The sequence below is a fragment of the Lonchura striata genome, chromosome 16 (genome assembly GCF_046129695.1).
Source record: "Lonchura striata isolate bLonStr1 chromosome 16, bLonStr1.mat, whole genome shotgun sequence".
In the NCBI taxonomy this organism is placed as follows: Eukaryota; Metazoa; Chordata; class Aves; order Passeriformes; family Estrildidae; genus Lonchura; species Lonchura striata.
In genome coordinates this window covers 3,087,967-3,115,767 of record NC_134618.1, presented here as the reverse complement: position 1 = coordinate 3,115,767, position 27,801 = coordinate 3,087,967, and the positions used below count along the sequence as shown (strand labels likewise).

The 27,801-nt window shown below is 65.1% G+C and overlaps 2 protein-coding genes across 2 annotated transcripts; one reads left to right on the top strand and one right to left on the bottom strand.

The window, feature by feature from the left end:
* Window positions 1-22: 22 nt before the first annotated feature.
* FBXL16 (F-box and leucine rich repeat protein 16) lies at window positions 23-13,768 on the bottom strand. Its single transcript, XM_021529676.3, has 6 exons — window positions 13,660-13,768; window positions 4,407-5,117; window positions 3,141-3,649; window positions 2,729-2,813; window positions 2,140-2,203; window positions 23-1,400 (listed from the first exon to the last, which is right to left on the bottom strand). Exons 2-6 carry the CDS (start codon window positions 5,100-5,102, stop codon window positions 1,252-1,254), a joined length of 1,503 nt encoding a protein of 500 aa, XP_021385351.1. The 5' UTR covers window positions 5,103-5,117; window positions 13,660-13,768; the 3' UTR covers window positions 23-1,251.
* Window positions 13,769-20,701: 6,933 nt separating this feature from the next.
* Window positions 20,702-23,298, top strand: METRN (meteorin, glial cell differentiation regulator). The gene is made up of 4 exons (XM_021529704.3): window positions 20,702-20,787; window positions 21,745-22,166; window positions 22,285-22,344; window positions 22,885-23,298. Exons 1-4 carry the CDS (start codon window positions 20,702-20,704, stop codon window positions 23,190-23,192), a joined length of 876 nt encoding a protein of 291 aa, XP_021385379.2. The 3' UTR covers window positions 23,193-23,298.
* Window positions 23,299-27,801: the final 4,503 nt, after the last annotated feature.

The window sequence follows — 27,801 nt, the reverse complement described above, 5'->3', positions numbered from 1 at the left end:
AAGCAGGGAGCGGAGGCGGCAGTTGGTGCAGCAGTTCCTTCCCGGCCGGTACAAAGGCAAAACAAACCGAAAGCGTGTCCGTGTCCGTGTCCGTGCCCATCCCGTGTCCGTGCCCGTGTCCGTGTCCATATCCATGCCCACGCTCCTCCCCCGGCTGCCGTGGCAGCGGGCAATGCCGCGGGGGGCCACCGAGCCCCTCCCGCGCCGGGTCCCCGTGGGCACCCCAGCCCCGCGCCGGCTCGGTCCCGTCTCGGCGCGGCCCAGGGGTCCCCCCGGTGCCCCGCTTTCCGCCGGTATCGAGGCGATGGCTTTTCAGCTGGAAGAGCGGTGGCGGTGGCAGTGGGTCCTAGGTGCCACCTCCTGTGGTCTCTCTGCGCTGCCGCGGTGGCTCAGACCCGGCCCTGGTCCCCCGGGATGTCCCATCCCAGACGGATGGGTCGCTCCTCGGCGGTGGCATCACCCCCAGAGCCCCGCGGGGTGCAGTGGGGTCCCCAGGGCGGCGGGGGATGCTCGCCAGGGGAGCCCGGCTCCCGGGGCAGGATCCGGCCGGGACGAAGCCGCGTGGAGGGGCTCAGTGGGGCTGTCACTTGTCACCGTCCCCCCGGGTACCCCGAAACCTGCCGTAGCACGAGACTGAAGCAAGCGAGCATGCGAGGGCGGCGGGCGGGCGGAGAGGGGCATCCTATTCACCGGGAGAAAGCGCCCCAGAGGCGGGGCTGGGGGCTGGAGGGGACACGCAGCACGGGGAGGTGGGGGGGTGAGCTCGGTGACCCGCTCCAGGGGCGTGAGGGGACCCATCCAGCCTCCGCCGCCACCCAAAAATAAGCATCCTCCTCTGGCCCATCCCTGGGAGCATCCTCGGTGCCCAGAGCATCCTTGGCGGCGGGGCCGTGTGCCCGCTCGGCACCGGGGCGGGGGGAGCAGGATGCGGCCGGGGTGGGGGGGTCACACAGCGTCGCCTTCCCACTCTGGGCTTCCGTGATGTCCGTTCGTCTGTCCGAAGGGATTGGCAGGACACCGGGACGAGCGCGGGCGATGGCGGCGGCGGCGGGGGGGAATTTACATGGCAGCCGGGGGGCTCCGGCCGGGGGCGACGCCTGCCCCCATCTTCCCCCGGAGCCCCGCGCCCCTCGGGGGCGTCGATGCGGGGGATGTCCGGGCTCGGTTGGAATCGGGGGCGTCTCTCGAATCCCCCAGCAGCCAGAGGGAGATGGGGTGGGCGATGGCGGCCGGGGTGGGCCGGGTCCGGCGCTACTCGATCACCATGCAGCACGGGAGGTGCTGGGAGAAGTACTTGAAGAGCTCCGGGGTGGCCCCGGGGCAGTTGGTGAGTTCCAGCTCCTCCAGCTCCTGCAGCTGCACCAGCCCCGACAGCCCCGTGGTGGTCAGCAAGGGGCAGCCTGCAAGGGGACAGGGCGCACTGTCAGCGCAGAACACCAGTGGCCCCCAAAAAACAGCATCCAAAAAATAGCATCTCAAAGGCACCGACATCCCAAAACGCCAAAATCCCCCCAAACAGGACCAAAGGATCAGGACCTCAAAATCCCAGCACCTCAAAACTCAGCACACAGGACCCCCAAAAAAATAGCGTGCTAAAAAAATGTATCCCAAAAACCCTAACAGTACAAAAAAAATCACTCAAAAGATCAGCAACCAAAGAATGCAGCACTCAAAAATACACACAAAAATGCACACAAAAACCAGTACCTTAAAGCACCGGCACCCCAAAATACCAAGACCATCAAAATTAGCACCCACTACAACCCAGAAAACCAGCATGCTAAAGAATAGTGCTCCGAAACACCTGCACCCCAAGGTCAGCCTAAAAACCCAACATCTCAAAGGACCAGTATTAAAAAAAATAAAACTAAAGCATCCCAAAAAGCAGTGTCCCCTAGCTCCTCAAAACCCAACACCCCAGAAAACTTGAATTGCAAAAGCATAGCTTCCGAAACACCACCACCCCAAAAAACAGTGCAGCCCAAGAGCCCAGCCCCGCGTCTCTCCCCACAGGCTGGGCTGGGTGCAGGTGCCTGCTGGCTGTCCCCAGGCTGTCCCCAGGGCTCTGTCTGTCCCCATGCCCCGTGCCTCCCCAGCCCTGTGGTGTCTCTGGTCCCCGGCAGAGGGTCAGGGTCTCACCAGCCAGCGAGAGGAGGCGCAGGCTGCCCATGCCCAGGAGGTGCTTCAGGCCAAAATCCTGCACCTGGAAAAGAAGATGGGATGGGGATGAGCAGGGGACAGCGGGGACAAGCACGGCACCAGGGCTCAGCATTGCCAAGCTGGGGGAGGGAACAGGTGGCAGGGCCAGGAACCTGAAGCGGGGTGCTGAGGCTGGCCCTGTGATGGGACAGGCTGCAGGGAGCTGGGCGCTGGGGAGGGCAGCCTCAGCAGGATGTGGGATGTTGCAGCAGGATGCTGGGGCAGGATTTTGGGTGCAGGGCTGGGTGCTGGGTCTGGGCTGTGCGACAGGGAGGGGAGCCAGGGCAGGGAGCCTGCAGCAGGTACCGGGTCTGGGGATTCTGGTGCTGGGGCAAGGATGCAGGGTCAGGGTGCCAGGGCTGAGTCCTGCTGAGCTCACAGGAGCTCTCTGCTTCCTGGCACCCAGTCTTGGGGTCTTCAGCCAGCCCCGGGAGCCCGCCCTGAGCTCATGGCCCGTCCCCAGGGAGGTGCCACCATGCCCTCTCTGCCGTGCTGAGCCAGGACGGGCGCAGCCGTGTTCCACACCTACCTGGCAGCACCAGCGCAGGTAGAGGCTCCGCAGGGATGACATGGTGGACAGGTAGCTGAGGCCGGTGTCGGTGATCCGCACGCACCTGCCGGGACACGGGGTGTCAGGGCCAGCTGGTCACCCATGGGTGTCCCCAAACCATGGCCCCCAAGCTGCACCCTCTGCTTCCAGCGTGGCTCAGCATGGCACGGCTTGGCACGGTTGGCATGGTTTGTCATGGGGTGACATGGCACGGCACAGCTTGGCATGGCGTGGCATGGCATGGCATGCACGGCATGGCATGGCTCAGCACGGTACGGCATGACTCGGCATGGCTTGGCATAGCTTAGCATGGCATGGCATGGACCGGCACGGCTCAACATGGCATGGCATGGCTTGGCACGGCACAGCACGGCTCAGCACGGCCCTTTACCTGTCGAGCACCAGCTCCTCCAGCTTGTGCAGGTCGCAGGCGATGTACTCCAGGGCCATGTCGGTGATGCGGGGGCACCAGGACAGGTCGAGGCTGCGCAGCTTCCGCAGGTTCTCGGCCACCAGCTCCACGCCATCATCCGTCACCTTGGAGCAGCCCGAGAGGCTGAGGACGCTCAGGTTGGGCAGGCTGTGGACCATGTTGACCACGCCGTGGTTGGTGATCTCCCAGCAGGAGTTGAGGCGCAGGGTGTGGGTGGTGTAGCCCTGCTTGGCGGTGAAGTAGGCGAGCGCCGTGTCCGTCACGTGGTAGGCTTGCAGGTTGAGCTCGGTGAGGTTGGGCAGGAGCTGCGAGATGGCGGCGATGGCGTCGTCGGCCACGTTGATGCAGTCGCTGACGCTCAGCGCCGTGATGCGGGCGTTGAGGCTGGACCACAGCCCCGCCTCCGTGAAGTCGTTGCAGCCCGACAGCTCCAGCCGCACCACGCCCTGCATCTGCTCCAGCATCACCTGCCGAGGGGCAGGGGGTCAGGCCGTGCCAGGCGCTGCCACCCACCCTTGTGCACCCCTGTGCCCCCATCCCAGCTCCCTCTGGGTGGCTCTTCCCACCGCTCCCAGACTTGCCTGGGTCCGGTCTTCTCCCTGGGACCTCCCTGTCATGGGTTCAATGCCTACCTTGGGACACGCCAGCACCAGTGGGGAATGGGAGGGGACAGGCAGGGACCCCTGGGTGCAGCCCCGGGTGCTGCTGGCAGGGTTGGGATTGATACCCGCTCCCAGCACAGGAACTCACATCGGGTGAGATGTGCCCACGAGCAGCTGGTGCTGTGTTTGGCCATGGCACAGGGCAAGGACCTCAGTGGGGACCTTCCCTGAATTGCCCCATCTCTGGCCCTCAGCCCCTCGCTTAGGTGACCCCCTTGCTGGGGAGCAGCCAGCCAGGCAGGAATGTCCTGTTCCCAGGGCTTGTCACCCACTGCCACATCACCACCCAGCAGCACGGCCACCTCACCTGGCCCTGCCTTCCTGGCAGCACCCACAGGCAGCAGGGATGGAGCCCCGACAGCCCCCTGACCCTGCACGGGCTGCACCCACCCCGCTGCCCTGGCCACAGGCTGCCAGCACCTGTGGGGTGCCCATGCCACCTTCCTGCTCCTTCACTGTGGCCACTGAAAGCTCTGCCCGTGCGTGTGTCCCCAAGGCCACGGGGACCGACCCGCCACCAGCACATCTCAGCCACCCCGGTCACTTCAGCAGGGTCACCTACCTCCAACCCTGCATCTGTGATGGTCGACCTCTTAAGGCTCATGGACTTGACCCCCTTCTTGGAGAGGGGGTAGTTGTCAATGAACTCACAAATGTCCAGGTCAGAGACGCCCACGAGGCAGAAGCCGTCGAAGCCGCGGACGGCGAAGCCCTGCAGGCTGACGAACTCCTTCTCTCCACCGGGCAGGATGTTGTAGAGCTCTTTGGTGTGCAGGACGGGCGTCAAGCCCACCCAGAACTTGGGCTGGTAGAGCACCCGCCGCCATGCCTTGCACACCTGCGCCAGCACGCACTTCTCGCACGCCGAAAAGTACCAGAACAAGCGGTTGAGGATCTTCTCGTCCACGGCCAGCTGCCTTTCCGAGGGAGAGCCTGGCAGCCGCTCCGGAGAGGGCTGCTCCGAGCCCTCGCTCGCGTTCAGTCCCACCAAGGAAGCGCCGGGAGGGGAGGAGACGCTGGCCAGGGTGGCCAAGGAGAGCGGGGAGGCCAGGCTGGGGATGGGCAGGTCGCTGCGGTGGGCTAAGGCCGGGCTGAGGATGGCAGGCACGGAGGAAGGCTGGCACAGGCGGTTTTTCACGGCAGGGGTGCCTTTGGTGATGCTGGCGGAGCCGAGGCCGTTGGCTTGCGTGGGGATCTTCACCAGTCCATTGCGGGGCAAACATGGGGGCTTGGTGTCGCCGTTTCTCGGGTTCGACATCTTCCACAGGTCTCTCTGTAACACAGGGGTGTGGGGTGAGGGGCTCTGGGTCTGGTAGGGGGGTGGCCATGGCTGGGGGAGGTGGTGGCACCAGTGACGGGGGAGATCCTGGGGGCCCTCAGCAGGGTGGCACATGGCACCAGGTGGTGCAAGGCTGCAGGACACAGCCACAGAGGGGACATGTCCGGGACACAGAGCAGGGTCCTCCCAGAAGCTGCATAGCCCTGGCGTCCCCCTGTGATGAGGGATGGGTGGGGATTTGTCCCTGGTCGTTCACATGCCTCTCTGAGCCTAGAATCCAGCATGGCTGATGGCAGTCGGAGAAGGATCCACAGGCTGGTTTGCACTGGAAGGGACCTTAAAGCTCATCTCATTCCACACCCATGCCATGGGCAGGGACACCTTCCTCCAGACCAGGCTGCTCCCGCCTGGCCTTGGGCACTGCCAGGGATCCAGGGGCAGCCACAGCTGCTCTGGGCACCCTGTGCCAGGGCCTGCCCACCCTCCCAGGGAACAATTCCTTCCCAATATCCCATCCATCCCTGCCCTCTGGCAGTGGGAGCCATTCCCTGTGTCCTGTCCCTCCATCCCTTGTCCCCAGTCCCTCTGCAGCTCTCCTGGAGCCCTGGCAGGGGATCTGAGGTGTCCCTGGAGCCTTCTCCTCTCCAGGTGATCACCCCCAGCTCTGCCAGCCTGACCCAGAGCAGAGGGGCTCCAGCCTTTGGTGCATTTCTGTGGAGGGGAGCGGGCAGAGGCAGAGGAGCAGAGCTGCCCGTGCCCACCATGCCAGCCAAGCCCTCAGCAGTGAGCCCGTGCCAGCCGTAGTGCTGCCGATCTCTGTGGAGCCCCTGGCAGCCGGGCAGCACCCGGCAAACCAGGCCAGAAAATGTTGCAGTGGCAGCAGGGCCGGCTTCCCTAGGGCCCTGCCACGCCTGCCATCCATTATTCAACGCATTTCCCTCTATAAATATGGAGATGAATTATTGATGGGGGCTCAGCCCCCTCCCCCTGCCCAGCCCGGGCCTGGCACAGGGCCCTGCCCGACTGCTGCCTGCCCTGCCCGCAGCCTGCGTGCCAATGCCACGCCAAACCCTGCCAAAAATCTGATCCTGGCTACCCCTGGGGGCACAAGTAGCTGAACGCATGGAGCTCCCAGTGCACGGAGCAGGGGACAGGGAGCTGGCCCTGAAGCCCCAAGGGGTGGTTGGCACATCCATCCATCAGTGACAGGAGCTGAGGACCTTCTTGGCTGCCAGCTCTTCCCAGACCCGAGATTAAAGCAAGGGAATTATTATAGCTGCTTGATTTGGGATGGAGAAAGTCAAGCCCTGATGGAGGGGCCCTGAGAGAAGGGCATCCTGCTCATGTCCAAGCTCCGTGGTCCCCGAGCCTGGAAGCAGGATGCAGCCAGACCCCCTGCTGCCCATCCCCTTCGCTCTCACAGCATCCCCGGCCTCATCCAACTCTCCTGGAGCAGCCAGGGACGGAGCAGCCACCCAAAAAAGAGCTCGGAAGCGCAGTCAGGTGCCGGTGGCACGTCTGGAGCACCCGCGGGATGCGCGGCACACGGCGCCTCCCGAGGACCCGGTTCCCGGCACAGCGGGAGCGGCCGCAGCCCGCCCGGCTCGGGGGCGGCTCCGCCGAGCTGCAGCCCCGGGGACGAGCCCAGCCCTGTGCAGACAGCCTGGCGCCGCTCCCGCCGCCCGACGGCGGAGCCGGGCCGCCGGTGCTTGGACATGTGTTAAATCCGCCTGAAAGCAGGAGAAGGGGAGGGGAGAGGAGAGAGCAACTTGAAACCAGCGGCTCGGCGCTTGGCAGCAATTAGGGAAGTAAACAGAACGTGCACCGGGGTGTCTCACAGCCGCAGAGCACCAATCCAAACAGATAATTAGCAGGTGGCACCGAGCCCGCAGCCGGAGCCGCTGGGCACGCTGGCTGGCCCCGGGGACAGGGCAGGTGGTGGCACAGGGGCAGCCCTGGGCCTCGGGAGCCCAAGGGGACAGTCACAGGAGGAGACAGATGCCGACAAGTCGCCGGACTCACATGCAGCCAGCAGGAGATTTTGGCACCACATCCAAGCAGCTCGGAGCTCGGCTGGTTCTTGAGGCTGAGCTCAGGGGGCTCAGGGGGCTCAGGGGGCTCAGAGGGGCTCAGGGGGCTCAGAGGGGCTCAGGGGGCTCAGAGGGGCTCAGGGGGCTCAGGGGGCTCAGAGGGGCTCAGGGGGGCTCAGGGGGTTCAGGAGGCTCAGGGGGCTCAGGGGGTTCAGGAGGCTCAGGGGGTTCAGCAGCTTTCCTTGGAAAGCTGAGCCAGGCCCGCAGCCCAGGGAGCTCAGGCTGCCTGAACAGAGCACAGAAATCCCGAAGCTTGAGTGAGCTGGAAGTCACTTCCAATAGAAAGATGAACAGAGAATCGAGTCTCTGGGCACAGGAGGATCTGGGCAGCGATGCAGGGAAGCCAGGCAGGAATTTCTCTCTGGGGAGAGGAGCTGGGAAGAATTTGGGTGCTTCTACCACCCCCAGGCATGGAACTGTGCTTGGGGAAAGACCCCAGTGTGGAGATGGTGGGCACGGGCTGGGAGGGGAGCGGGGTCCAATAGCTGCTGTGCCTGGCAGCAAGGGGCAGTGCTGGCATCTGCCCTCCCGTGCCACAGGAAGGACCCGGCCTGCAGCCAGGCAGTTCCTGCAGCCCAGGGCTGAGGCCACATTGCTCTGATGTCCAACGTGCAGCTCCCACAAGCCCTGGAGGTCAGAGCTGCTGAGTGCAGGGACACCTTGAGCCCACCCTGAGCCTCCCCAGGCACTCCCAGACCAGAGACAGCGGATGGACAGACGAACCCGAAGCTGTCTGCCTTGGAGGTGCCAATATAGACCCTCCCAGATGTTCCATCAGTTCCATAAACACCTCCATATACTTTTTGGCCACTGCAAAGCAGCAGGAGAGCAGAGATTTGTCCCTTCCCCTTCTCCCTGTCATCTCACTGTTTGCAGATCGCATGACTGGGCCAAGCTCACCATCTTCATCAGGATTGTTCAGCACTTGGTGAACCGTCCTTGCTCTGGGGTCCCACAGGATGGGCCCAGATTTGCAACCCCCCTCTGTCCCAGCCCCCCTTTTCTCTCTCACGGGGAAGCATTTCCCAGCAGTGGAGTGCCAGCTCCCAGCCCAACGAGAGAAAACCTGACAAAAGCAAAGGCCAAAGCCCTTCAGCCTCCCGGATCCACTCCAGGGTGCACATTTCACAGGCTACGTCACTGGCAGAGAGGTTTGGAGGGGTTTGTCACCCACGGCGAGTGATGATGCAGCGGTGGGGGGAGGATTTGACGCAGGGAGAGAGAAGAAAGCCGGGGTCTGAGAGCCTGTCACCACAAACACTGCGCAGACAATGAGGATGCTGGGATGCCAGGAAGACAGAGCTTGCTCAACCTGTTGGCGAGTTTACTATCTCCACGTGGTAGTGAGGAGGGATGAGGCCTTAAGACACGGGCAGGGCCATCAGCCACCCTGTTTGTGCATTGCCTGGAGATCCCTGGCTCCTGGATCAGACAGGATCGGGGCTGAGCTGTGCGACAGCCACAGGCCAAGGCACAGCCCGGACTGGCCGGCATGGGAGCCCCCGGGATCCCGGCCCTGCTGGGGCAGCACCGAGGCCAGCGGGATGTGCCCGGTAGCACCGAGGACAGAGGGATGTGCCGGGCAGCACCGAGGCCAGCGGGATGTGCCCGGTAGCACCGAGGACAGAGGGATGTGCCGGGCAGCACCGAGGGCAGAGGGATGTGCCCGGTAGCACCGAGGGCAGAGGGATGTGCCCGGTAGCACCGAGGCCAGCGGGATGTGCCGGTAGCACCGAGGACAGCGGCCCCGGCAGCACCGAGGACAGCGGCGCTCCGCAAGGACGCGGCGCCCGTGTCCCTGCCAGCATCCGGCCCTGTCGCGCCGGGCCCTGGGAGGGTCCGCTCCTGCCGCACCAGGTCCTTGTAAGGGAGCCTACATCCCCCCTCTAGGGCTCTGTGAAGGTCCAGTATTGCTCCAACAGATCCTCCCAGCAGGCAGACCTGCTACCGCCCCGGCAGATCCCGGGAGAATCCGTGACTGCCCCACAAACCCCCCGCGAGCGCTGCTGCCACCCCGCCGGGTCCCCGCAGCCCCCGCTGCTGCCCCAGCCCGCCTCGGGCCTTGTTATGGCCCTGCCAGGACCCAGAGCTGCTGCCGAGGGTTTCGGGTGGCAGAGCCGGCGGAGCCAGCGGGCAGCGCTGCCTGCTCACACTCACACACCCACGGGATGGAGACACGCACACGCGGAGCCGCACAGCCACGGGGAGCGGGGGGGCTGGCACAAGCCACGGCTCACACTCGCACTGACATACACACACGCACACTCACACTGACACTGACATACACACACTCACACTGACACACTCACACTGACACTGACATACACACACTCACACACACACACACACACACACACACACACACACACACACACACACACACTCTCACACCGGCGCAGGCGCCGCCGTTGCCGCCCGTGCCCGCGCTGCCGGGGTTGCATCAGCTGAATTCATTAGCCCGTCTATTTTTACTAATGCAGCAAATCAAGTCTCTCTCCGGGCGGAGCGGACCCGCCCGCCGCGGAGCGCCGTGCCGGGAGCGCCGTGCCGGCCGCGCCGCCGAGCCTTTTGTCCGGTGCCCCGGGGATGCGCGGCCCGCGGCTCCCCGGCCGTGCCCGGCGGTCCCGGCGGCTCTGCCCGGGGCACACGGCGGCGATAAAGGCATCCCGCTGCAGAGCTCCGCCGCCTGCAGCCGCCCCGGCTCCGGTGCCGCGGGATCCGAGCACCGGCCGGGCTCTGAGCGGTGTGCCAGCCCAGCCCCCGGCCGCGGCCCTTCAGAGGGCTCGGGTCAGCCAGCAGTGCAGAGCGGCCGCTGAGGACTCTGGAGGCTCCCCCGGAGACGCAGGGCAGCGGTTGTGTTTGGGGAGGGACGTGCTGTACCTGTCTGTGTGTGCGTGCACAGGTGGATTTGTGCTCCAGCCCTGCACTCACACAGGTGAGCTGGGACAGAGGCTCGGTGCGCAGCTCCCAACTCAGTGCTGCTTTTCCTTGCTGCACAATCCAGGAATTCAGGCTTGGGAAGGGCTTTGCCTCTCCACCTGGCCCTGGAGACCTGCTGGTTGTGTGATGGGAGCTGGGAAACTCCCTCCTGGGGCTGCCCTGAGAGCTCCTGGGGAGACCGAAGGGCTGAGCGCAGCTTTCCCGCTCCCCTGATGGCTCCCAGCGGTGCCAAGGAGCTCATCCCACCTCGCGGTGGCCAAAGAGGCTTAGGAGGGGCTGGGAAATGTCTGGTTTGAGTCCCATTGCTGGGGGCTGCTCCCAGTGCTGGGCAGACTGGTGAATTCAGCTGGCTTGCAGCTCATGGCCAAGCAGAAGAGCTGTCACGATAGGAACCCCCAGCACTGCAGTCTCTCAGGTCCCACAGAGGTCAGGCTCAGGCTTGGCAGGGTCGGCCCCATCCCCAGGGAGTTGGGAAAAGCTGTCTGAGGTGTCAGCACCAAGCTCTGCTCAGGTCCCCACCGCTTTGGGCTTTGCTGAGAAAACTGGGAGCACTGGGAGCACTGGGAGATGCAGCTCCTGTCCCCCAGCCCTCAGCCCTCCAGCCCCAAGCCTGGTCGAGCAAAACTTCCAACCAGCAGGGTTCCCTCTAACCACCCAGCCCCTCCTGCAGCAGCTTTCACTTCTCTGCTAAACCCCCTTCTCCCAGACACAGCAAGTTCTGACCTGTCCCCTTTTTCCAGGCAGCCCCCTGTCCCCTTGGGAGGAATCCCCCACTCTAGAGGAGTACAGGGGGGACAGGTTCAGGGCAGAGCTGGACCCCTGCTCCCTTCCCCTCCAGCCTCCTCTGGGCATCTTCACTCTCACCCCATGGAAGGATGCTCGTGCTTAAGCCAAGCTGGTCCCTGCTCCCCCTGCCCGAGGCAAGGAGAAGAGGGAGCAGCTCCTCATGTGCTGGATCCTACCCAGCCTGGCCTCCTCTCGCTGCAAGCCCAGCCAGAGCCCAGTGACAGCTCCCAGCGTGTCCCAAGCCCTTCCTCTGCCCCTCCTGGGCCCGGGAAGGGGTGAAATGCAGGATCCCCTGAGGAGCCAGGAGAGCTGTCTCCAAGCACAGGGTGTGGATGTGCTCCTGAGGTGCTGCTGGGACTTGTGCCTCCCCAAACCCTTCATCCCTCCAGACACGGCGACAGCCACACAAGCACTGATGCCCCTTTGCCCCTGGGCTCAGGGATCCGGCTGGGAGCTGGGGTAAAGCAGGGACCCCTGGCACGAGGCTGGTGGACACCAGCCGGGCAGTGCCCAGCCGTGGCACTCCTTGATTTGGTGTGCTGTGGGTGCTAAATGTCAGCACGGGCTCCAAAAAACATCAGGCACCATTCTGATCCTGCTCCCAGCACAAGCCCCTGGCCTTCTGCTTCTCTTGGCCAAGAGCTGGGCAGGGATCATCCCTCCAGCAGGGAGAAACCCTGGAAAAACAGCTTCTGCTGGCCTGTGCCCTCCCCAAACCCTGTCCTCTTCAGCCCCGAGCTCCTCCCGTGAGCCGCCAGCCCTGGAGCACCCAGCACACGTGGCTGGTCCCCGTGGCAGGTGGGCAGAGGTTGGCAGGGGGTGGGATGCTGCCAAGGAGCTCTGCTCGCCTGCACACCCAATCCTGCTCCCTCCCACACCAGCAGCACCCACTCGCCTCCCAAATTCCCTCTCTCCTCTCCGGTGCGGCTCCTCCTGCACAGGCACTGCTGGGGAGCAGCAGGAGATGGAGATGGGGACACAGCTACAGGCAGGACGATGTGGCTTTGCCATGGAGCTGCCAGATGCTGAGCCAGGCACAGCGTAAATCTGCAGAGCAGAGGGGCAGGATCCAACCTCCCAACTCCAAGTGCTCCCACTCCAGCTGTCCTTCTGCCTGGCCGCCTCCCCACAGGATGGTCAACACGGCTGTGACCCCACTGGAGGGGACAAGGGAATCCTTTCCCCACTCTCACCTCACCCTGGCCCAAGTGAGGGTCACTCCTTTCCCAGGAATTTGGGGAGGCAGGAGGGTCCCACTGCCAGGGGTGCTTGTCCTGCTGCTCCCCTCTGCCGTGGAGCTGCTGGCACGGGGAGGGGAGCAGGCTAAGGGATCGATGTGGGGGAAGCCAGCTCGGGGAAAAATAGATATCTAGCTCATTAAAAATGGATGCTTGAGCGAGTCCTCCCCACTCCAAAGCCACCTCCCTCCCTCTTCCTGGTAGCCGGAGTGAAATCAGCACCCAGCTTCCAGAGGAGGGGAGATGCCAGCACGGCACAGTGCTCACTCTGTGCCCGCTGCTCCCAGCCTGCTGTGTGCTGAGCCCCTCGGGGTGCTGTGCAGGGGCCCCGAGACCCCCCCAGACCCTGGGCAGAGGGTGGGCACGGAGAGGGTCTGCCAGGAGAATCCCTGCTGCAGGGACTCCATGCTCCGGCCTCCCCTGCCCAGGCACTGCCACGTCCCACCGGCACCGGCAGGTGCCCAAGAGGCAGAGCTACCTCAGCCCAGCGCCCCATGGCACCCCTGGACCCCCACATGGCCCAGACCTTGGGGATATCTAGCTGGTTGTTGCCAGAACCCCGTGCCTCAGTTTCCCCCAGCCATGCTCAGCCCCAGCCATTCCGTGGGGTCGAGTCTGCCTGGTCCCCGACCCCACGCCCTGATCCCTCTGCCCGTCCCCATCTTCTGCCCCACCAAAACAAACCCCGGGTTCCATCGTGGGCTGATGGGAGATCCATGGCCCCGTGCTGCTCTGCAGGACCTGCTGTGGAGCTCGGCCCCATCCCGGCCAGGGCCTTCCCCTTCCTCCATCCCCTGGGCTCTGGGAATGGGGCAGGCTGCCCCTGTCCCCCCATCCCTTGGCTGGCGTCACCTTGCATCCACAGGAAGCCACACCGAGGTTTTGGGGCGTTTGGGTGTTTGAATGCAGCATCGGGGATGCCAGCGGTGCCACCAGGGAGGACAAGAAGAATTTTAGAGGCTGGCAGCAGAGGTGGAAGGGGGAAAGCATCAAGCCCACACTGGGGAGACCGTGTCCTTACAGCGCGATCCCCTCGCACCTCCATCCCAGAGCCGCCCTGCGTCCCGCGGGACCCACCTGGTCCCCTTTCCTGCCTCTGCCCACCCGCTGATCCGGCCATGCCGGGGCGGGGGGGACACGCAGCACATCGCCTCACCCCCCACACCCCCTCCCCAGAGCGAGGGGGCGGAGGGGGCAGCATCACTGGGGCGGGGGAGGGTCACACCGACCACCATCCTCTGCTGAGCTACCGGGAGGCGGGGGCGGAGGGGGGGCACCGGACCGGAGCCCCGGGGCCGGGCCGGCTCCGCTGCCGTTATATAACGCGGCTCCATGATGCGGGATGCGGCTGGGGGTGGTTGCGGTGCCGGTGCCGGTGCCGGTATCGGTGCCGGTAGAACAGGCACCGGCACCGACCCCGGCATCGGCATCGACCCCGGCACCGGCTTTGTGTCGTGAAGGGTTTTCCCGAGCGGCTCTTACCTCCAGCCCCGTCTCCCGAAGCTCATGCCATGCCTTGTGCCCGTCTTCTTTCGGTTGCAGCAAAAAATCCCACCAGGAAGAAAGCGGCGAATAATCCCCCCAAAAATCCCCGTTGGCAAAGGGGCCGGATCCCGCCCGGCCCCCGCCCCAACCCCGCGAAACAACAGGAAAAATAAGCGGGGAGTGGAGGGGGGGAATGGGGCCGGATCCGGATCCGGGGGGATGGAGAAGGGGGGCCCTGCTGCCAGCCAGCCCAGGGAGCTGGGAGCACACGCACACGCGCGTTTGCACACACGCACACGCGTGTCACCGGCGGAGGCTGTTAAAGGGACACGGCCACCGGCAGCGGGAATGGAGCGCGCCGGGAAAGCAGCGGCGGCGGCGCCGGGAGAGGCGAGGTGAGGGCGCGGGACACCGGGAACGGTGCGGGGGGAGCGGGCAGGGCTGGGCTGGCAGCGGGGGGTGCAGGGAGAGGGGCGGTGGGTGGGTAATGCAGGGGTGGAAGGATGGGGGATGGAGGGAGCGATGGAAGGATGGAGGGGGGATGGAGAGGTGGAAGGATCGAAGGAGAGATGGAAAAATGGAGGGAAGAATGGGGAGATGCAGGGAGGATTGGAGGGAGAAATGGAGGGGTGGAAGGATGAATGGAGAGGTGGAGGGATGGAGGGAAGAATGGAGGAATAAGGATGGAGGGGTTGGAGAGGATGGAGGAATGAAGAAATGGAGGGAAGAATGATGGGAGGAAGGGATGGAGAGGTGGAAGAAGAAATGGAGGCATGGATGGAGGGATTGAGGGAGGGATGGAGGGATGGGGCGGATGGAGAAATGAAGGGAGGGAGGGTTGGAAGGCTGAATGGTGGGATGGACGGGAGGCTGGAAGGACAGACAGATGCTTGCTCTGGTTCTCTCCCCAGCAGGGCATGGCAGGCTGGAGATCCTGGTGCAGATGCTGCTGCAGACCCCGCTCAGCCCGGCAGCCACCTCAGGCTCTGCTGACAGCCCCTGGGGCACAGCGGTGACACCGGACGCTGCCCCAGCACCCCCAGGGGCAGCAGGCACCCAGGCCAGGCAGCTGTGCCCACATCTGGGGGGGAATCACCTACCCAAGCCACATCTGGCACTGCTGGGCTTGTCCCACTGCTGTCCCCCATGCCCCAGCAGCCCAGCTCAGCACACACCCACCCCCCCCCCCCAGCTTGGGCCCAGCTTCACCACTGCTCCCCAGACTGGAGGGAACTGGTGAGCAGCCACATTTAACCCCATCCTCTCTGCCTTCCCCTGGCACGGCCCCATGTGAGCAGCAGGTCCGGCCCTGGGGAGGCTGAGGGAGCTGCCTGCATCCGGAGCCTGCCTCCTGCTTCCATTATTTATAAGGCAGGTTGGGTTTCACACGGACAGCTGGGAGGGGGCTTCGGGGAGGAGATTGTGCACACACTCACACTCACACTCACACTCACACTCACACCCTCAGCACACCCTGCCCAGCGGGTGACAAATGCTGGAGGGGACAGTGGCTGCAGGGCTGTGTGGATCCATGGCCTCATCCAAGTGCCACGTGTGTCCTGAGGAACTGCAGGTCTTTCCCCCACAGTCCCTTGTCCCCCCAGCAGTGTCCTGTCCCTCGTGGTGCCTGCTCCCCAAGGAGGGGTTCCAGGGGAACTGCCCAGCAGCAGCCTGGGAGCGAAGGCTGTGGTGCAGCCCTTGGGGATGCACTCTGCACCCAGAGCAGGCCAAGTGCCACTGGGGCTGGCAGGCACTGGGAGGCACTGGGACCTGCGTGGTCCCTGATGTCCCCTTGGTCCTGGCACAGGCCCGTTGTCACTAACCCCTGCCACCTCCAGGACTCAGAGGGGACAAGTTGTTGTAGCCCCATGTCCTGGGGACATTTTCATGCCAGGAAAGCTGAAAACTCCTTCAAGGGGAGTTCATCACTGGCAAAGAGGAGACTCCACGTGTGTCTGTGTCCCTGAGGAAGGGGACACAGCAGGGGTGCCACCAGTGCAGGAGGTACCCGCACCCTGGTGCCTGACGTGGGGTGCTGCTCACCCCACCTCACCCCACAGCCACAGGTCACCAGCACAAGCCTCCTGAGCCCCGTTGCCCCACACGGCCTGTCCCCACGGCGCCGGGAGCCCGGGCCGAGCCCCGCCGGTGCCGCGGGAGCATCGCGGGGCCGGCGGGAGCGGCGGGGCCGGCTGGACCGCAGTGCGCCGGGGCCGTCGCCGCAGCAACCGCCGTCGCCTAGCGCCGCTGTCTCCCGGTAACCCGTCGCCTAGCAATGGGGGATTTTTCACAGCTCGGGATGAAGAGTTGAAAGTTATTTTTAGCCCGGGCTGCGAATCAATAGGCAGCTCCATTCGCTGCCCCGCAGGATGCACGGACGGGGCCCGGCGGTGCGGGGGAGCAGGGGGGTCTGTCCAGCCTGGGCTCACCGCGCTGCCAGCCCCGGGCTCGGCCCCTTCCGTGCTGACCCCGCCGGGCTCGGAGCTCTTCCCTGCCAAGGATCTGATTCCCCTTCAGGTTCCCCCCATCCAGGCCACGTGCGGGTGAGGGTGGGCGAGGACGTGGTGGCTTTCAGGCTTCTGTGGGGATCCTCACATGGAGCTGGGGATGGCCACACTGCTGCGGGACCATTGGGACTCTTCTCACTCTGGAGACCCTCATTTTATTGTGGGGACTCTCAGCCAGCCATGAGGACTCTCCTCCAGCTGCTGGGAGCCTCATCCTTTCCTGGGAACCTTCTCCCACTAGTGTGGACCCCCACCTCGCCATGGTGACCCTCACCTTGCCATGGTGACCCTCACCTTGCCATGGTGACCCCCACCTTGCCATGGTGACCCCATCTTGCCATGGTGACCCCCACCTTGCCATGGTGACCCTCACCTTGCCATGGTGACCCCCACCTCACCATGGGATCCCCTCCTTTCCATGTGGACCCCTGCTTGCACATGTGGACCTCATCTTTGCTTTGGGGATCCCCACCTTGCCGTTGGGGACCCTTGCCCTGCCTTGGGGACCCTCCCCCGTGTGTCCCCTCCCGGCAGCCCCCTGAGCTCCCCAGGGCACATTGCCACTCTCAGGGACACCAGCCTGGGGGTCTGGGCACTGCGAGGGGACAGAGCCAGCGGGGTTCCATGGAGAGGAGCTCCCTGCAGGTCCCCAGGCATGGGCTGGGAGCTGAGCTGAGGCTCCTGAGCTATTTTTTAAAGACAAGGTGGGTGCCTCCCACAGCCGCAGCTCCTTCGGGTGCTCGGCGGGGCGGGCGAGCTCCCCACGCAGCCGGGGGGGATGGGAAGCTGTGTGGGGACAGGCTAGGGACCCCCGGCCCCTGCGCAGCCCGCCACGGTCCCAGCTGCCCCAAATGTCCTTTTTGCCTTTCCAGGAGGGTTTTAGCCTGGAGCATTCCTGCCCGTGCCACCACCCACTCGCGGCACAGCGTGGAGGGTGCCCAGAGCCACCCCCCGAGGACATTTTGTGGGCAGCATGGATGTCCCAGGGACCTGCCAGAAAGTCCAGGAGTGGTGAGGGGAGCTGCCCAGGATAGAAAAACTTTGGGGTGACCCAAAGGAAGAGATAGGATCATCAAAATCCAAAGGAAGCTGCTGCATGGAGCACGGAGCGCTCCGCCAGTGGCAGATGGGTCTGGGACAGAGCAACCCTGGATGAGCCACAGCGGGTCCGGGGGGGACATGGAAATGCTCAGGGGGCTGGAGGAATCTGCCTTGTGGGGAAAGGCTGGGAGAGCTGGGGCCATCCAGCCTGGAGGAAACCTTCTGGTGATACCTAAGGGATCTTGGAAGGGTGACAGAGAGAGGCTTTCGCCAGGAGCTGTAGAGACAGAAGAAGGGGAAGCAGTTTTCAGCTGGAAGAGGGTGCGTTTAGATCGGATAAACGGAGGAAAGGCGTTGTGGGGGAGACGGTGAGAAGCTGGAGGAGGCGTGGGCGCCCCACGGGGCTGGAGCAGCCCGGCCCGGTGTGGGATATCCCCGCCCAGGGCAGCGGTGGCACCGGGTGCTCTTCGGAGGTCCTGCTGGCCGAGCTGAAGCTCTGCTCCCCTGCGGGACGTGTTTTCCCCCAGCCCCACCGAGTCCCCGGTCCCCTCGCCGGGGGGCGGCGGTCCGGGCCGCCGTGCCGCGGTCACCAGAGGGCACTGCGAGCCCGAGCATCCCGGAGCGGCCCCGGGGCCCCGGGACACGCGGCAGGGACCGGCGGCAGCTCCGGGGGCGGCCGCACCCGGACCCCCCCCCCCTCCCCGGTCCCACGGGGACAGCACCCTGCGCCGGCCGGGGACAAGGAGGGGTGGCCAGGGGACACGGTGGCGCTGGGGACACAGTCAGGGGACGGCCGCCAGCAGAGCTCCGGGCACGGCTGGCAGCCGGAGGTGCTCAGCCCCGGGGGCTGCTCCGCAGGTCTGAGGCCATTGCGGGGCCGTGCCCGGTCCTGCTCAGCCCCGGCTGGGGCGGCTGCTCCAAGGGGGCTCCGGGACCCCCCGATGGCCGTGCCCCGACTGCGGGGGTGCCGCATCCCGCGTGGAGGGAGGGAAGCCAGGGCTGGTGGCGCAGCTGGTGCCGGCGTTTCTCCAGTAACACCCAGTTAAGGTGGGTCGGGGGCTGTGGAGGGGGCAGGCTCACCCCGGGGCGCTGGCATTAGGGCAGACACTGCCATGTGCCTGCGAGGATGGTGGCACCGTGCCCCAGCTTCCTGCATCCCGGGGTGTCCCAAGGGAGCATCCCCGCAGGGTATTGAGCACGCCACTGGGCCGGGGATCAGTCTCGGAGGGGACACCAGAGCCTGGTGTCACCCCGCCTCTGGTGGCACGCCTCCCCTGGTGCCACCTCGCCCCTGGCACCTGGCCAAAGCCATTGGAGGGGTCCTTGCTTGGCTTTCCTGCCCGCCCAGCCGCGAGCCCAGCCGGTTCCACCTCCTCCCTGTGTCACCGGGTGGGCCCCGGGAGCGCGTCCCCGCCATGCCGGGGTCGCTGTGACCCTCCGGGCACAGCCAGACCCTCGACCCAGCCACCCTCCGGCAAACCCCCCATGGTGCTGGTGGGCTCAGCACGAGGGCCAGCGGGCAGAGAGCCCCCACCCGAGCCCCAGCCAGCCCCCCGACACCCCGACACCCCGACCCGCTCCACCTTAACCCACTGCCCCTCCGGCCCCGCATTTGCCACGGATTCCAGCAGCATGACTTCTTTCAGCATCATTTCATGGCCGGAGGGCTGTGAATCCTCTTCTCCCCGCCTGCCTCCCCCCTCCCCTTCCCCCCCTTCCCCTCTTTCTTCCCACCATCCCAATTTACAATCCCTCATTTCCATTCCGCTCCACCCTCTGGCCGGGGACTTTGTTCCCGGCCTGTATCATCCCATCCCAATTGTTCCGTGTTTATTTCAAACATTTTGGCGGGCTGTCACTGGATGGAAACTTAATTAATGGTGGGGTCTGTAGTGGTGGCACAATAGCGGCTGGAAGGGAGGGGATGGAAAGAAACCCCCCGGTTCGGAAGCGGGGAATTCGGGGTTCAGATGTGCTTGACCCCCGCGTCAGGCCCGGCGCCACGTGCCTGGGCTCCCCCTGGTTAGAAAAGTCTCCGTGGGGAGGGGGACGCTGCTGGTGATGGAGGAGGTTCTAAGGAGTTTGGGGGGATGTAACTTTTGGGGTACACAGTTCTGGCGGGTGTAAGCCAGGGGGCTGTAGCATGGGGTGTGTATGGGTTGTGAGAGGTTGGGGAGTGCGTGAGTTAGGGTGTACAGAGCCTGGGGTGCAGGACTCGGGGTGCAGGGAGCCATGGTGTGTATCTCAGGGCTGGGGTGTGTGCAACTCTTGGGGTACACAGGTCTGATGTGGGGGTACGTAAACCAGGGGGGCTGTAGTGTGGGGTGTGCAGAGCTTGGGGTGTACCCAGCCTGGGGTGCCTGTAGCCCCACATGTGCATGGCTTGGGGTGTCCATGACCACGGGTGTGCATATCCTGGTGTGCACCTGGCCTGGGGTGTGAGCAGGTTTTGGGGTGCACAGTTCTGGGGGGATGCATAAACCAGAGAGCTGCAGCCTGGGGTGTTCATAGCCCAGGCTATGCCTGTGGCCCGGCTGTGCACAGCTGGGGTGTCACAGACAGGGCTGGCTGCAGCCTGGGGTGTGCAAATTTGGGGTGCACTTGGCCTGGGGTGTCTATAGACAAGGGTGTACAAGTTTGGGGTGCGCACAGTTTGGGTGCGCACAGTTTGGGGTGTACATTCTTTGGGGTGTGCACAGTTTGGGGTGTGCACAGTTGGGGTGTACATTCTTTGGGGTGTGCACAGTTTGGGGTGCACACAGTTTGGGGTTTTCACAGTTGGGGTGTGCACAGTTTGAGTGCACACAGTTTGGGGAATGCAGTTTGGAGTGTGCATAGTTGGGGTGCAAAGAGTTTGGGGAGCGCACAGTTTGGGATGTGCACAGTTTGGGAAGTGCATAGTTTGGGATGTGCATAGTTGAGGTGTACACAGTTTGGGGTGTGCACAGTTTGGGATGTGCACAGTTTGGGATGTGCACAGTTGAGGTGTGCACAGTTTGGGGTATGCAGTTTGGGGTGTGCACAGTTGGGGTGCAAAGATTTTGGGGTGTGCACAGTTTGGGTGCGCACAGTTTGGGGTGGTCCTAGCCCGGGGTGCTGCAGCCACGGCTGTCACAGCCACGGGCCTGCAGAATTCAGGGTGCACCCCTGGGGAGCGGATCTGTAACCCGGGGTACCCAGCCCTGCTCCGGGTCCTGTGCCCTGCCCCAGCCGTGTCCCCGCCCGGTGTCCCCCCGTGCCGCGGGGCGCGGAGAAGCCCCGGGGGGCTCCGGGGATGCCACTGCGGCGGATGCCGGTGCCCCCGGCGGTGGGGAGGGGGCCTCGGGGCGGCTCCCGTGCCCGCCCCTCCGCGGCCATTGGCGGAAAGTTCGGGGCGCGACGCGGGGTGGCGGCCGCGCTCCCCCGTCCCCGCCACCCCGGCCCCGGTGCGGGCAGCGGTGCGGGCAGGGCCGGGCCGGGCCGGGCCGCCCGGGGCCGCCGCGGGCGCGGCCATGTGGGCGCTGCGGGCGCTGTGCCTGGCCGGGCTGGGGGCGGCCATCGGCGGCGGCGCGGCGGACCAGTGCAGCTGGAGGGGCAGGTAGGCACCGGGAGCACCAGCACCGGCAGCGGGAACGCCGCACCGCGAAAACCGGCAGCGGGAACGGCGGCCCCGGGGAGGCGCGCCGGGCGGGCGGGGGTGGCACACGCGGGTCCCCGGATCAGGCAGGTTCTTGGGGGAGGGGGATTCTGCTCTCCCCGCCCCCCCTCCATCCTAGGGCTGAACCCCTCCCGCATCCGTGGGGAGGGTACGGGTGGGATGCTGCGAACCTGTGCCTGCCTCAGTTTCCTCGCCCCTGGGTGCCGCTCCCCCCCGCTTTTAGGCATGCTGGTCTCCCTGCGGGGCTCCGCGCCTCTCCGGGACCCCTTCCCTGAGCCCCCCGCCCGTGAAACCCATCCCCGTGGCCAGCGGGACCCCCGGCCCCCGGCAGGGCCCTAAGCATCGCCCGAAGGCGCCGGACTCCGAACAAAGAGCCGGGGCCCGCCAGGAGGGGCTGCCCCACGCGAGGGGCGTGGGGGACACGGGGGCCACGCAGCCACCAGCGTCCTGTCAGAGACAAAGCGGCCCCCCGATGTCCCCGCTCCCCCCAGGCTGACACCAGGCGTGTCCCCCCACAATGCCGTGGGAAAGAAGCGGCTCCAGGCATCCTCTGTGAGAGTGGGACCCCAGCGTCCCCTGGGGATCCCCAGAGTGGCAACAGGTGACCCCAAGGTTGTGGCTACTCCAGGGGTGGTTTGGGAGCCCACACTGGATGTGAAGGGGGTGTGCTGCTGCCCCCGAGCCCCTTAGCTCCTTCCGAAAGGTGCTGGGGGAACACAAACACCTCAAAATGATGTGGTTGAACCCCAAGTCGCAGCCGTCGAGGGTTTGGTGCCGTTCCTGCCTGTGGCCATCCCGCACGCTTCTGTGGAGGGGCTGCTCGGGCGTGCCGGGGAACGCGGGCTGTGGGGTCCCTGTCCCTGGGGGTCCCGGCTGACGAGGCGCTGTGCCCCACAGCGGGCTGTCACAGGAGGCTGGCAGCGTGGAGCAGCTGTCCCTGCACTGCGCCGAGGGCTCGCTGGAATGGCTGTACCCCACGGGGGCCCTCCGCCTCCGCCTGGCCCCCCGCCTGCCCCCCACCAGCGCCGCCCTCAAGGGCAGGAGCCCCCCGCACGTCACCGCCTGCATCAAACCCAGCGGGACATTCCGGGGGGCTCAGCTCTACCTGGAGAGGGAGGGGGTGCTGGAGCTGCTGCTGCCGGAGGCCCCCCGGCCCCACGCCCGCTGCTTCAGCTGGCTGCCCCAGGAGAAGGTGGCTCTGTTCCTGCAGGCCACGCCGCACCCCGACATCAGCCGCCGCATCGCCGCCTTCCGCTACGAGCTGCGGGGGGACTGGCTGGCCCGCCCGGCGCTGCCCACCGCCAGCCTCGGCGCCGAAGGTGAGCGCCTCACCCTGCCTCAGTTTCCCTTTCCCCCACTGGGTGCCCACAGCGGTGAGGAGGGGCTGGGCTGGGGTGTTGTCCCCCGGGTAGTGACAGACTGTGCTTGGGCTCGCAGGCGCGTGCCGGCCGTGCAATGACACCGAGATCCTGATGGCCATTTGCACTAGTGACTTTGGTGAGTGCAGCCCCCGGGGCTCAGGGACGGGGATGGCCCCAAAAGTGGCACTGGGACAGCTGGCCGGGCTGGCCTGGGCCGGGCTGGGCTGCACAGAGCACTGCTAGGGATGGGGATGGGCATGGGAATGGGGATGGGAGTGGGAATGGGAGTGGGGATGGGGTTGTGGGTAGGAAATGGGGATGGGGATGGGGATGGGGATGGGGATGGGAATCGGGATGGGGATGGGGATGGGAATGGGAATAGGGTTGGAGATCAGGATGGAAATGGAGTTGGAGATCAAGATGGGGACTGGGATGGAGATGGGGATGGGAACAGGAGTGGGAGTGGGAATGAGACAAGAATGGAGATGGGGATAGGGATGGGAATGAGAATGCAGGTGGGGAAAGGGACTGGGATGGGGATGAGGATGGGTATGTGCATGGGGACAGTGATGGAGATGCAGATGGAGACAGGGATGGGGACAAGAATGGGGATGTGGATGGCAGTGGGGACAGGGACAAGGCCATGCTGACACCCCTCCCCGCCTCCCCCCCGCAGTCATCCGCGGCAGCATCCGGAGCGTCTCCAACGACGCAGAGCTGCAGGAATCCATCATCGGGGTGAGCGCCACCCGCATCCACCGCCAGAAATTCCCGCTCTTCCAGGCGGGCGGGCGGCCGGTGGGCAGCATCCGCACCCCGCTGCGCTGCGGGGTGAAGCCGGGCCCCGGCACCTTCCTGTTCACGGGGTGGCTGCACTTCGGGGAGGCCTGGCTGAGCTGCGCGCCCCGCTACCGGGACTTCCAGCGCATCTACCAGGGGGCCCAGCGCACGCGCCAGAACCCCTGCGAGTTCCCCGTGGACTGAGCGGCTCCGGGAGCGCGGCCCGGCCCCGCGGGCGCCGGGGGACCACGGTCCTGCCCTCGCAGAGAGCATCCCCGGGGGACACGGGAGCGGTGCCCGGAGGGAGCGGGGCACACAGGCCTCGCCACGTAGCCGGGCTGTGGCAGCACCCGCCGGCGGGCTGGGGGTTCTGGGAAAATCCTGCTGGAAGGGAAGGGATTTTCCCAGGGCGTGCTTGTCCAGGGTGCCCAGGGAGCTGCCTGGGTGAGGGGTGCGGCGGCGTGGGGTCGGGGCTCCCAGGGGACCGGGGTGCTGCATGCTCAGGGGATGCTGTGGGGCACAGTGGGTCTGGCAGCGGGGGCAGCCGGACCCCCAGACCCTGGCAGGGCTCGGGGGCGGGTGGCCGTGGTGGCCGGTCCAGGGGCACGGTAGGCACAGAAGGGAGTGGAAGAGCCAGGAGATGGATCTGTAAGGTTGGGGGTGGAAGGGGGAGCAGGCAGCAGTGAGCCTGGCCCTGGCACGGGCAGGAGCTGCGGGGCGGATGCTGAGGAAGAGGAGAGAAGCTGAAGGGAGCGAGAGGAGCGGTGAGGAGGGAGGAAGGCTGGTGCAGGGAGCAGAGGTGTCCCTGGCACGGCCAGGGCAGGACCAAAGCGCCGGCGCAGGAGGTGCCATGCGCAGGGAGAGGTGACCGTGCCACCCGTCCCTGCCAGCCCTCGGGTGAGCGGGGCAGGCCGTGCCAGCCGCGGGGAATTCTTGACCGTGGGGTTAGGGGGGCATCGTATGTGCACTAAAGTTATAACTATACCAAATTTGTGACTTCCTTTTTATAAACTAAGCTGTATTTGTAGCGTGTGGCTCCTGTTTTTAGCAAGCTGAGCGGGACATTCACTGACAATGTGTGCCACCTGCTCCCCTCTGTGCCAGCTCCAAGCTGTGACCCTGCCTCCCACAGGGCTGGAAACAGCCCTAATTCTTGGATATCTCTCTGTACGGAGAGATTTGTTGCTATTTGTACATTCTGCACCCCAGTGAACCCCAGCATGGGTCACTTTGGGGTCCCTCTCCCTCGGTATCCCTGGGTGTGGGGACCAGGGGCGGGTGGCCCTGTGCTGGGTGGGTGACCCTGCTGGTGGAGCCCTGTCAGGACTGATTCTCATCAGAGGCACAAGGCCTCATTGTGCCCGATTGTGCCGCGCCAGCAGCCCAGCCCTGCCCGCTCCCAGCCCGCCGCTGCCCCTCCGGCCCCGGCATCGCCTCTGCTTCCCTGGGAACGCCGAGGGGACACGGGAATCCTGCGTGGGGATGGGCAACAGAGCCCTCCCTCAGGGAAGGGACACAGAATCCCAGCCAGGGATGGGACACGGGAACCTCAGCTGAGGATGGGACACAGGATCTTCCCAGCCAGGGATGGGACATGGGGCACCCAGCTGGAACCGGGGCACTGGACCCCCCCTGGACATGGGAATGGGGCACAGCACCCCCAGCTGGGAACCTTTTCGCCCCACCAATGATGCTACAGGGCTCAGCACAGGAAATCTCAGCCCCTGAGCACCCCTCAAATGCCCTGAGCCCCCCAAACCACTCAAGCAAAGCTCCTGCCACAGGTCTGCTTGTACTTAACACCTTTGCGATTTTGTTTCAATAACGCCTTTTCAAATATCACAACCAGGATGAACTGCTGAATATTTTGTGCCTCTGCTGACCAAAATGTGTTTTTCCTTGCCAGAAGAAAAGTTTCCAAAGAATGCTGTGGGCTTTGGAGCATAATTAAATATAAACATCTATATGTGTGTGTGTATAGAATGATCTGGCTGTGATAAGATCCTGGTGGGTTTGATATACAACACATGTTTTCCCTTGAGAAGAGTTTGCTGCTTACTTTATGCTTCACTGCCAATTTTATACTTGGATATTTTGATTTTATCCTTTTTACTGCCCCATTTTGGGGCCAGGCTGGGCGCTGAGGGCTGGATCTGGCCCTGGGGAGGCTGAAGCTCCACGCCGGGCACTGGAGGATGCCAGCATCCCCCTGGATTTTGGCAGCAAGCAGGAGCCAAGTGAGGCAGGGGGAAGGGGGAAGGAGTGGGAAACCCAGCGGAGGAGGAAAAATGAAGCTGGAAAAGCCATAAATGAGGTGCAGAGGGAATTGTGCTGCCCACGGCATCCTCTGTATGCACGGGGGTAAATGCCGGCTGCTCCGACCCCGCCGCAATCCGGCACATTCCTCTCGGCTAAATGTCGGCGTTTAACGCGAGGCATCCGGCACTTTTCTACCCAGCGGCAAAACCTCTTGTTTTTTTTCCCATCTGTTTATTTGGCCAAAGCAGCTCGCCGTGCTGCTGCGGAAAGGGCTGTTACTCCGCTCAGTTTCTGGCACGGAGGTTTTTGGGCTGTTTTTGGTGCCCTCTGCCCCCTGTCGGGTTGGGTCGCCCGCCCTGGCTTCCCCCGGCTGTCACTGCTGGGCCCCGGCCAGGGCGCTGACGCTTTCCTGCGGGACAACCGGGCAGCCCGTGCCTCAGTTTCCCCACTGAGAGATGGGGCTAGCAGCCCTTCCCTGCGGCTCAAGGGAACCAGGTGGAATCCCACAGCTCTGGGATCTCCATCATTCCAGGACTGGTCATCCGAGCATTTCCCCGAAAGCAGAGTCCAGCCCTGGCCGAGCCAAATTCCCGCCCGGCCTCTTGGCACAGAGCAAGGCCACGAAGGTGAAAACACAGTGAGACCGACTCCATCCCGGGGAACGTTTGCTCCACAGGATGGAAAATGTGCTGTGAGGCAGCACGGTGAGGGGAGCGGGCTGGGGGTGTCAGGAGGGGCTCAGGGGCAGGTGACCACGGCGAGGGGCTGTGGCAGCACCCTGGGAGGACAGGCAAGGGTGGCCCTGCCTGTGGGCGCTGTGGTGCCCACCCAGCAGAGTGGGGGTTCATCTACGGGGACGATCCAGCCAGAGCCGCTCCAAAAGCCCCCCCACTCATCAGCCTGCCCCGCACAGGGTGGGCTCTGAGAGCAGAGCCCCAAAACATCTCCCTGGGTGCAGATGTGCCGGGGACGTGCCTGGGGCTCCTCGTTCCGCGGGATCAGCCCCACTGCGGGTCTAGGTGCGCACCCAGCCCGGATCGGAACCTTCTGGGGGCTGCGCGGCTCTCCAGCCACGCTGCGGGTGGGCGTCCGCACCGGGGCGGCGGCCCTGCGGGGTGTGCCCGGTCCCTGTCCCCATCCCTGTCACACAAAGGGACTCTCCGTTTCCCGCCATTTCCCCCTCCAGCCCCTCTCCCCCCTCTCCTGCTCCTTCGCCCTCCTCCCTCCCGGCTGCCGGATAAAAGCCCGAACGTGTGAATCGCGGGGCACAAAGGGGAGGCACAAAGGCGGCCGGGCCGCTCAGCCCTCCCTGCGGCCCCCAGCACCGAGTGGGACCCCCAGGGACCCCCGGGCAGCCTGCCCGCCCTCCCGCAGCGCCCCAGAGCTCAGGAGCTGCCGTGGGGCAGAGGGGTGGCCCTGAGACCCGGGGATCCCCAGTAGGGTCAGGATGATGTCCCTGGGGCTCAGGGATACCCGATAGGGTCAGGATGAGGCCCTGGGGTTTGAGGATGCCCCATAGAGTTGGATGATGTCTCTGGGACCTGGGGAGGCCCCATAAACTCACGATAAAACCCCTGGGGCTCAGGGGTACCCCATAGGGTCAGGATGATGCCTCTGGAGTTTAAAACTCAGGATGAAGCCCCTGGGGTCCAGGATGCCCCAGAGGGTCAGGATGAGCTCCCTGGGGCCAGAGGAAGCTATTACCCCACAGCCCTCGGCAAGAGGAGAAGCAAAAACCTGATAACTCTGAGGACACCCCCCCAACGCTGCCACCCCCTGGGGAGCTGCACCCCAAATCCTGGCATCAGGTCTGCTTCCAGCCCCCATCCTCTGACCGGGACAAAGCCAAGGCAGCGCCATCCCAGCGCGGGGAGGGATGCTGGGCTGGAGCCGGACCCCGGCCCGCAGCGGGGCCCCCTCGGCCCCTCACCCCCGTCCCCCGCGTCCGGCTGCCGACAGCTGGTGGGAAGCGGCTTTCCCAGCGCATAGCGACAAATTCCTGGCGGTCAGGGCTGCTTTGCAGCCGCCGCGGCCCCGGCGGGGGAAGCTGCCCTGGAAAGAGGAGGATTAAAAGCTCTTTGGCTCCAATGACACATCGCGACCGGTCCCCTCGCACGGCCACCTGCTCGTCCCGGCGCTCCGAGATGCTGCGGGCACCCCGGGGCAGGGGCAGGAGGGGACCGGCCACCCCCCTGCTGAGTCCCGGGGGGCCGGCGAGGAGGGCTCAGCCCTGCCTGGGTATCGCCTCCGCAATGAATTCGCCCCGCAGCAGCGCAGGGCGCTCGGGCGGCTCCAGGGAGCGGCTCATCCCCACGGAGCATCATCCTCCTCCTCCTCCTCCTCCTCCTCCTCCTCCTCCGCAGCCCCCGGGCTCCCCCAGCTCCGATTTCCCTGGATTTTCTGCTTTAACCAGCTCCAACTGCCAGCAAGAAAGAGCAGAAAGCGGAAAATCGGGGTGATCCCCGTGAGCCCCGATTTGGCCGTGCCGGGGGTGGCTGGAGGGGGGAGCAGCCCTGGGATGTGTTTTGGGGGCGGCTTCAGCTCCCCGCTGGAG

Excerpts from the sequence above, each read along its gene's own strand:
- FBXL16 (XM_021529676.3), bottom strand. The coding sequence starts at position 5,102 with ATGTCGAACCCGAGAAACGGCGACACCAAGCCCCCATGTTTGCCCCGC. Across the intron at positions 3,650-4,406 it reads TCACAGATGCAGGGTTGGAG|GTGATGCTGGAGCAGATGCA; the intron begins GTAGGTGACCCT and ends GCCCCTCGGCAG. Across the intron at positions 2,814-3,140 it reads GAGGAGCTGGTGCTCGACAG|GTGCGTGCGGATCACCGACA; the intron begins GTAAAGGGCCGT and ends GTGTCCCGGCAG.
- METRN (XM_021529704.3), top strand. The coding sequence starts at position 20,702 with ATGTGGGCGCTGCGGGCGCTGTGCCTGGCCGGGCTGGGGGCGGCCATC. Across the intron at positions 20,788-21,744 it reads CAGTGCAGCTGGAGGGGCAG|CGGGCTGTCACAGGAGGCTG; the intron begins GTAGGCACCGGG and ends TGTGCCCCACAG. Across the intron at positions 22,345-22,884 it reads CATTTGCACTAGTGACTTTG|TCATCCGCGGCAGCATCCGG; the intron begins GTGAGTGCAGCC and ends TCCCCCCCGCAG.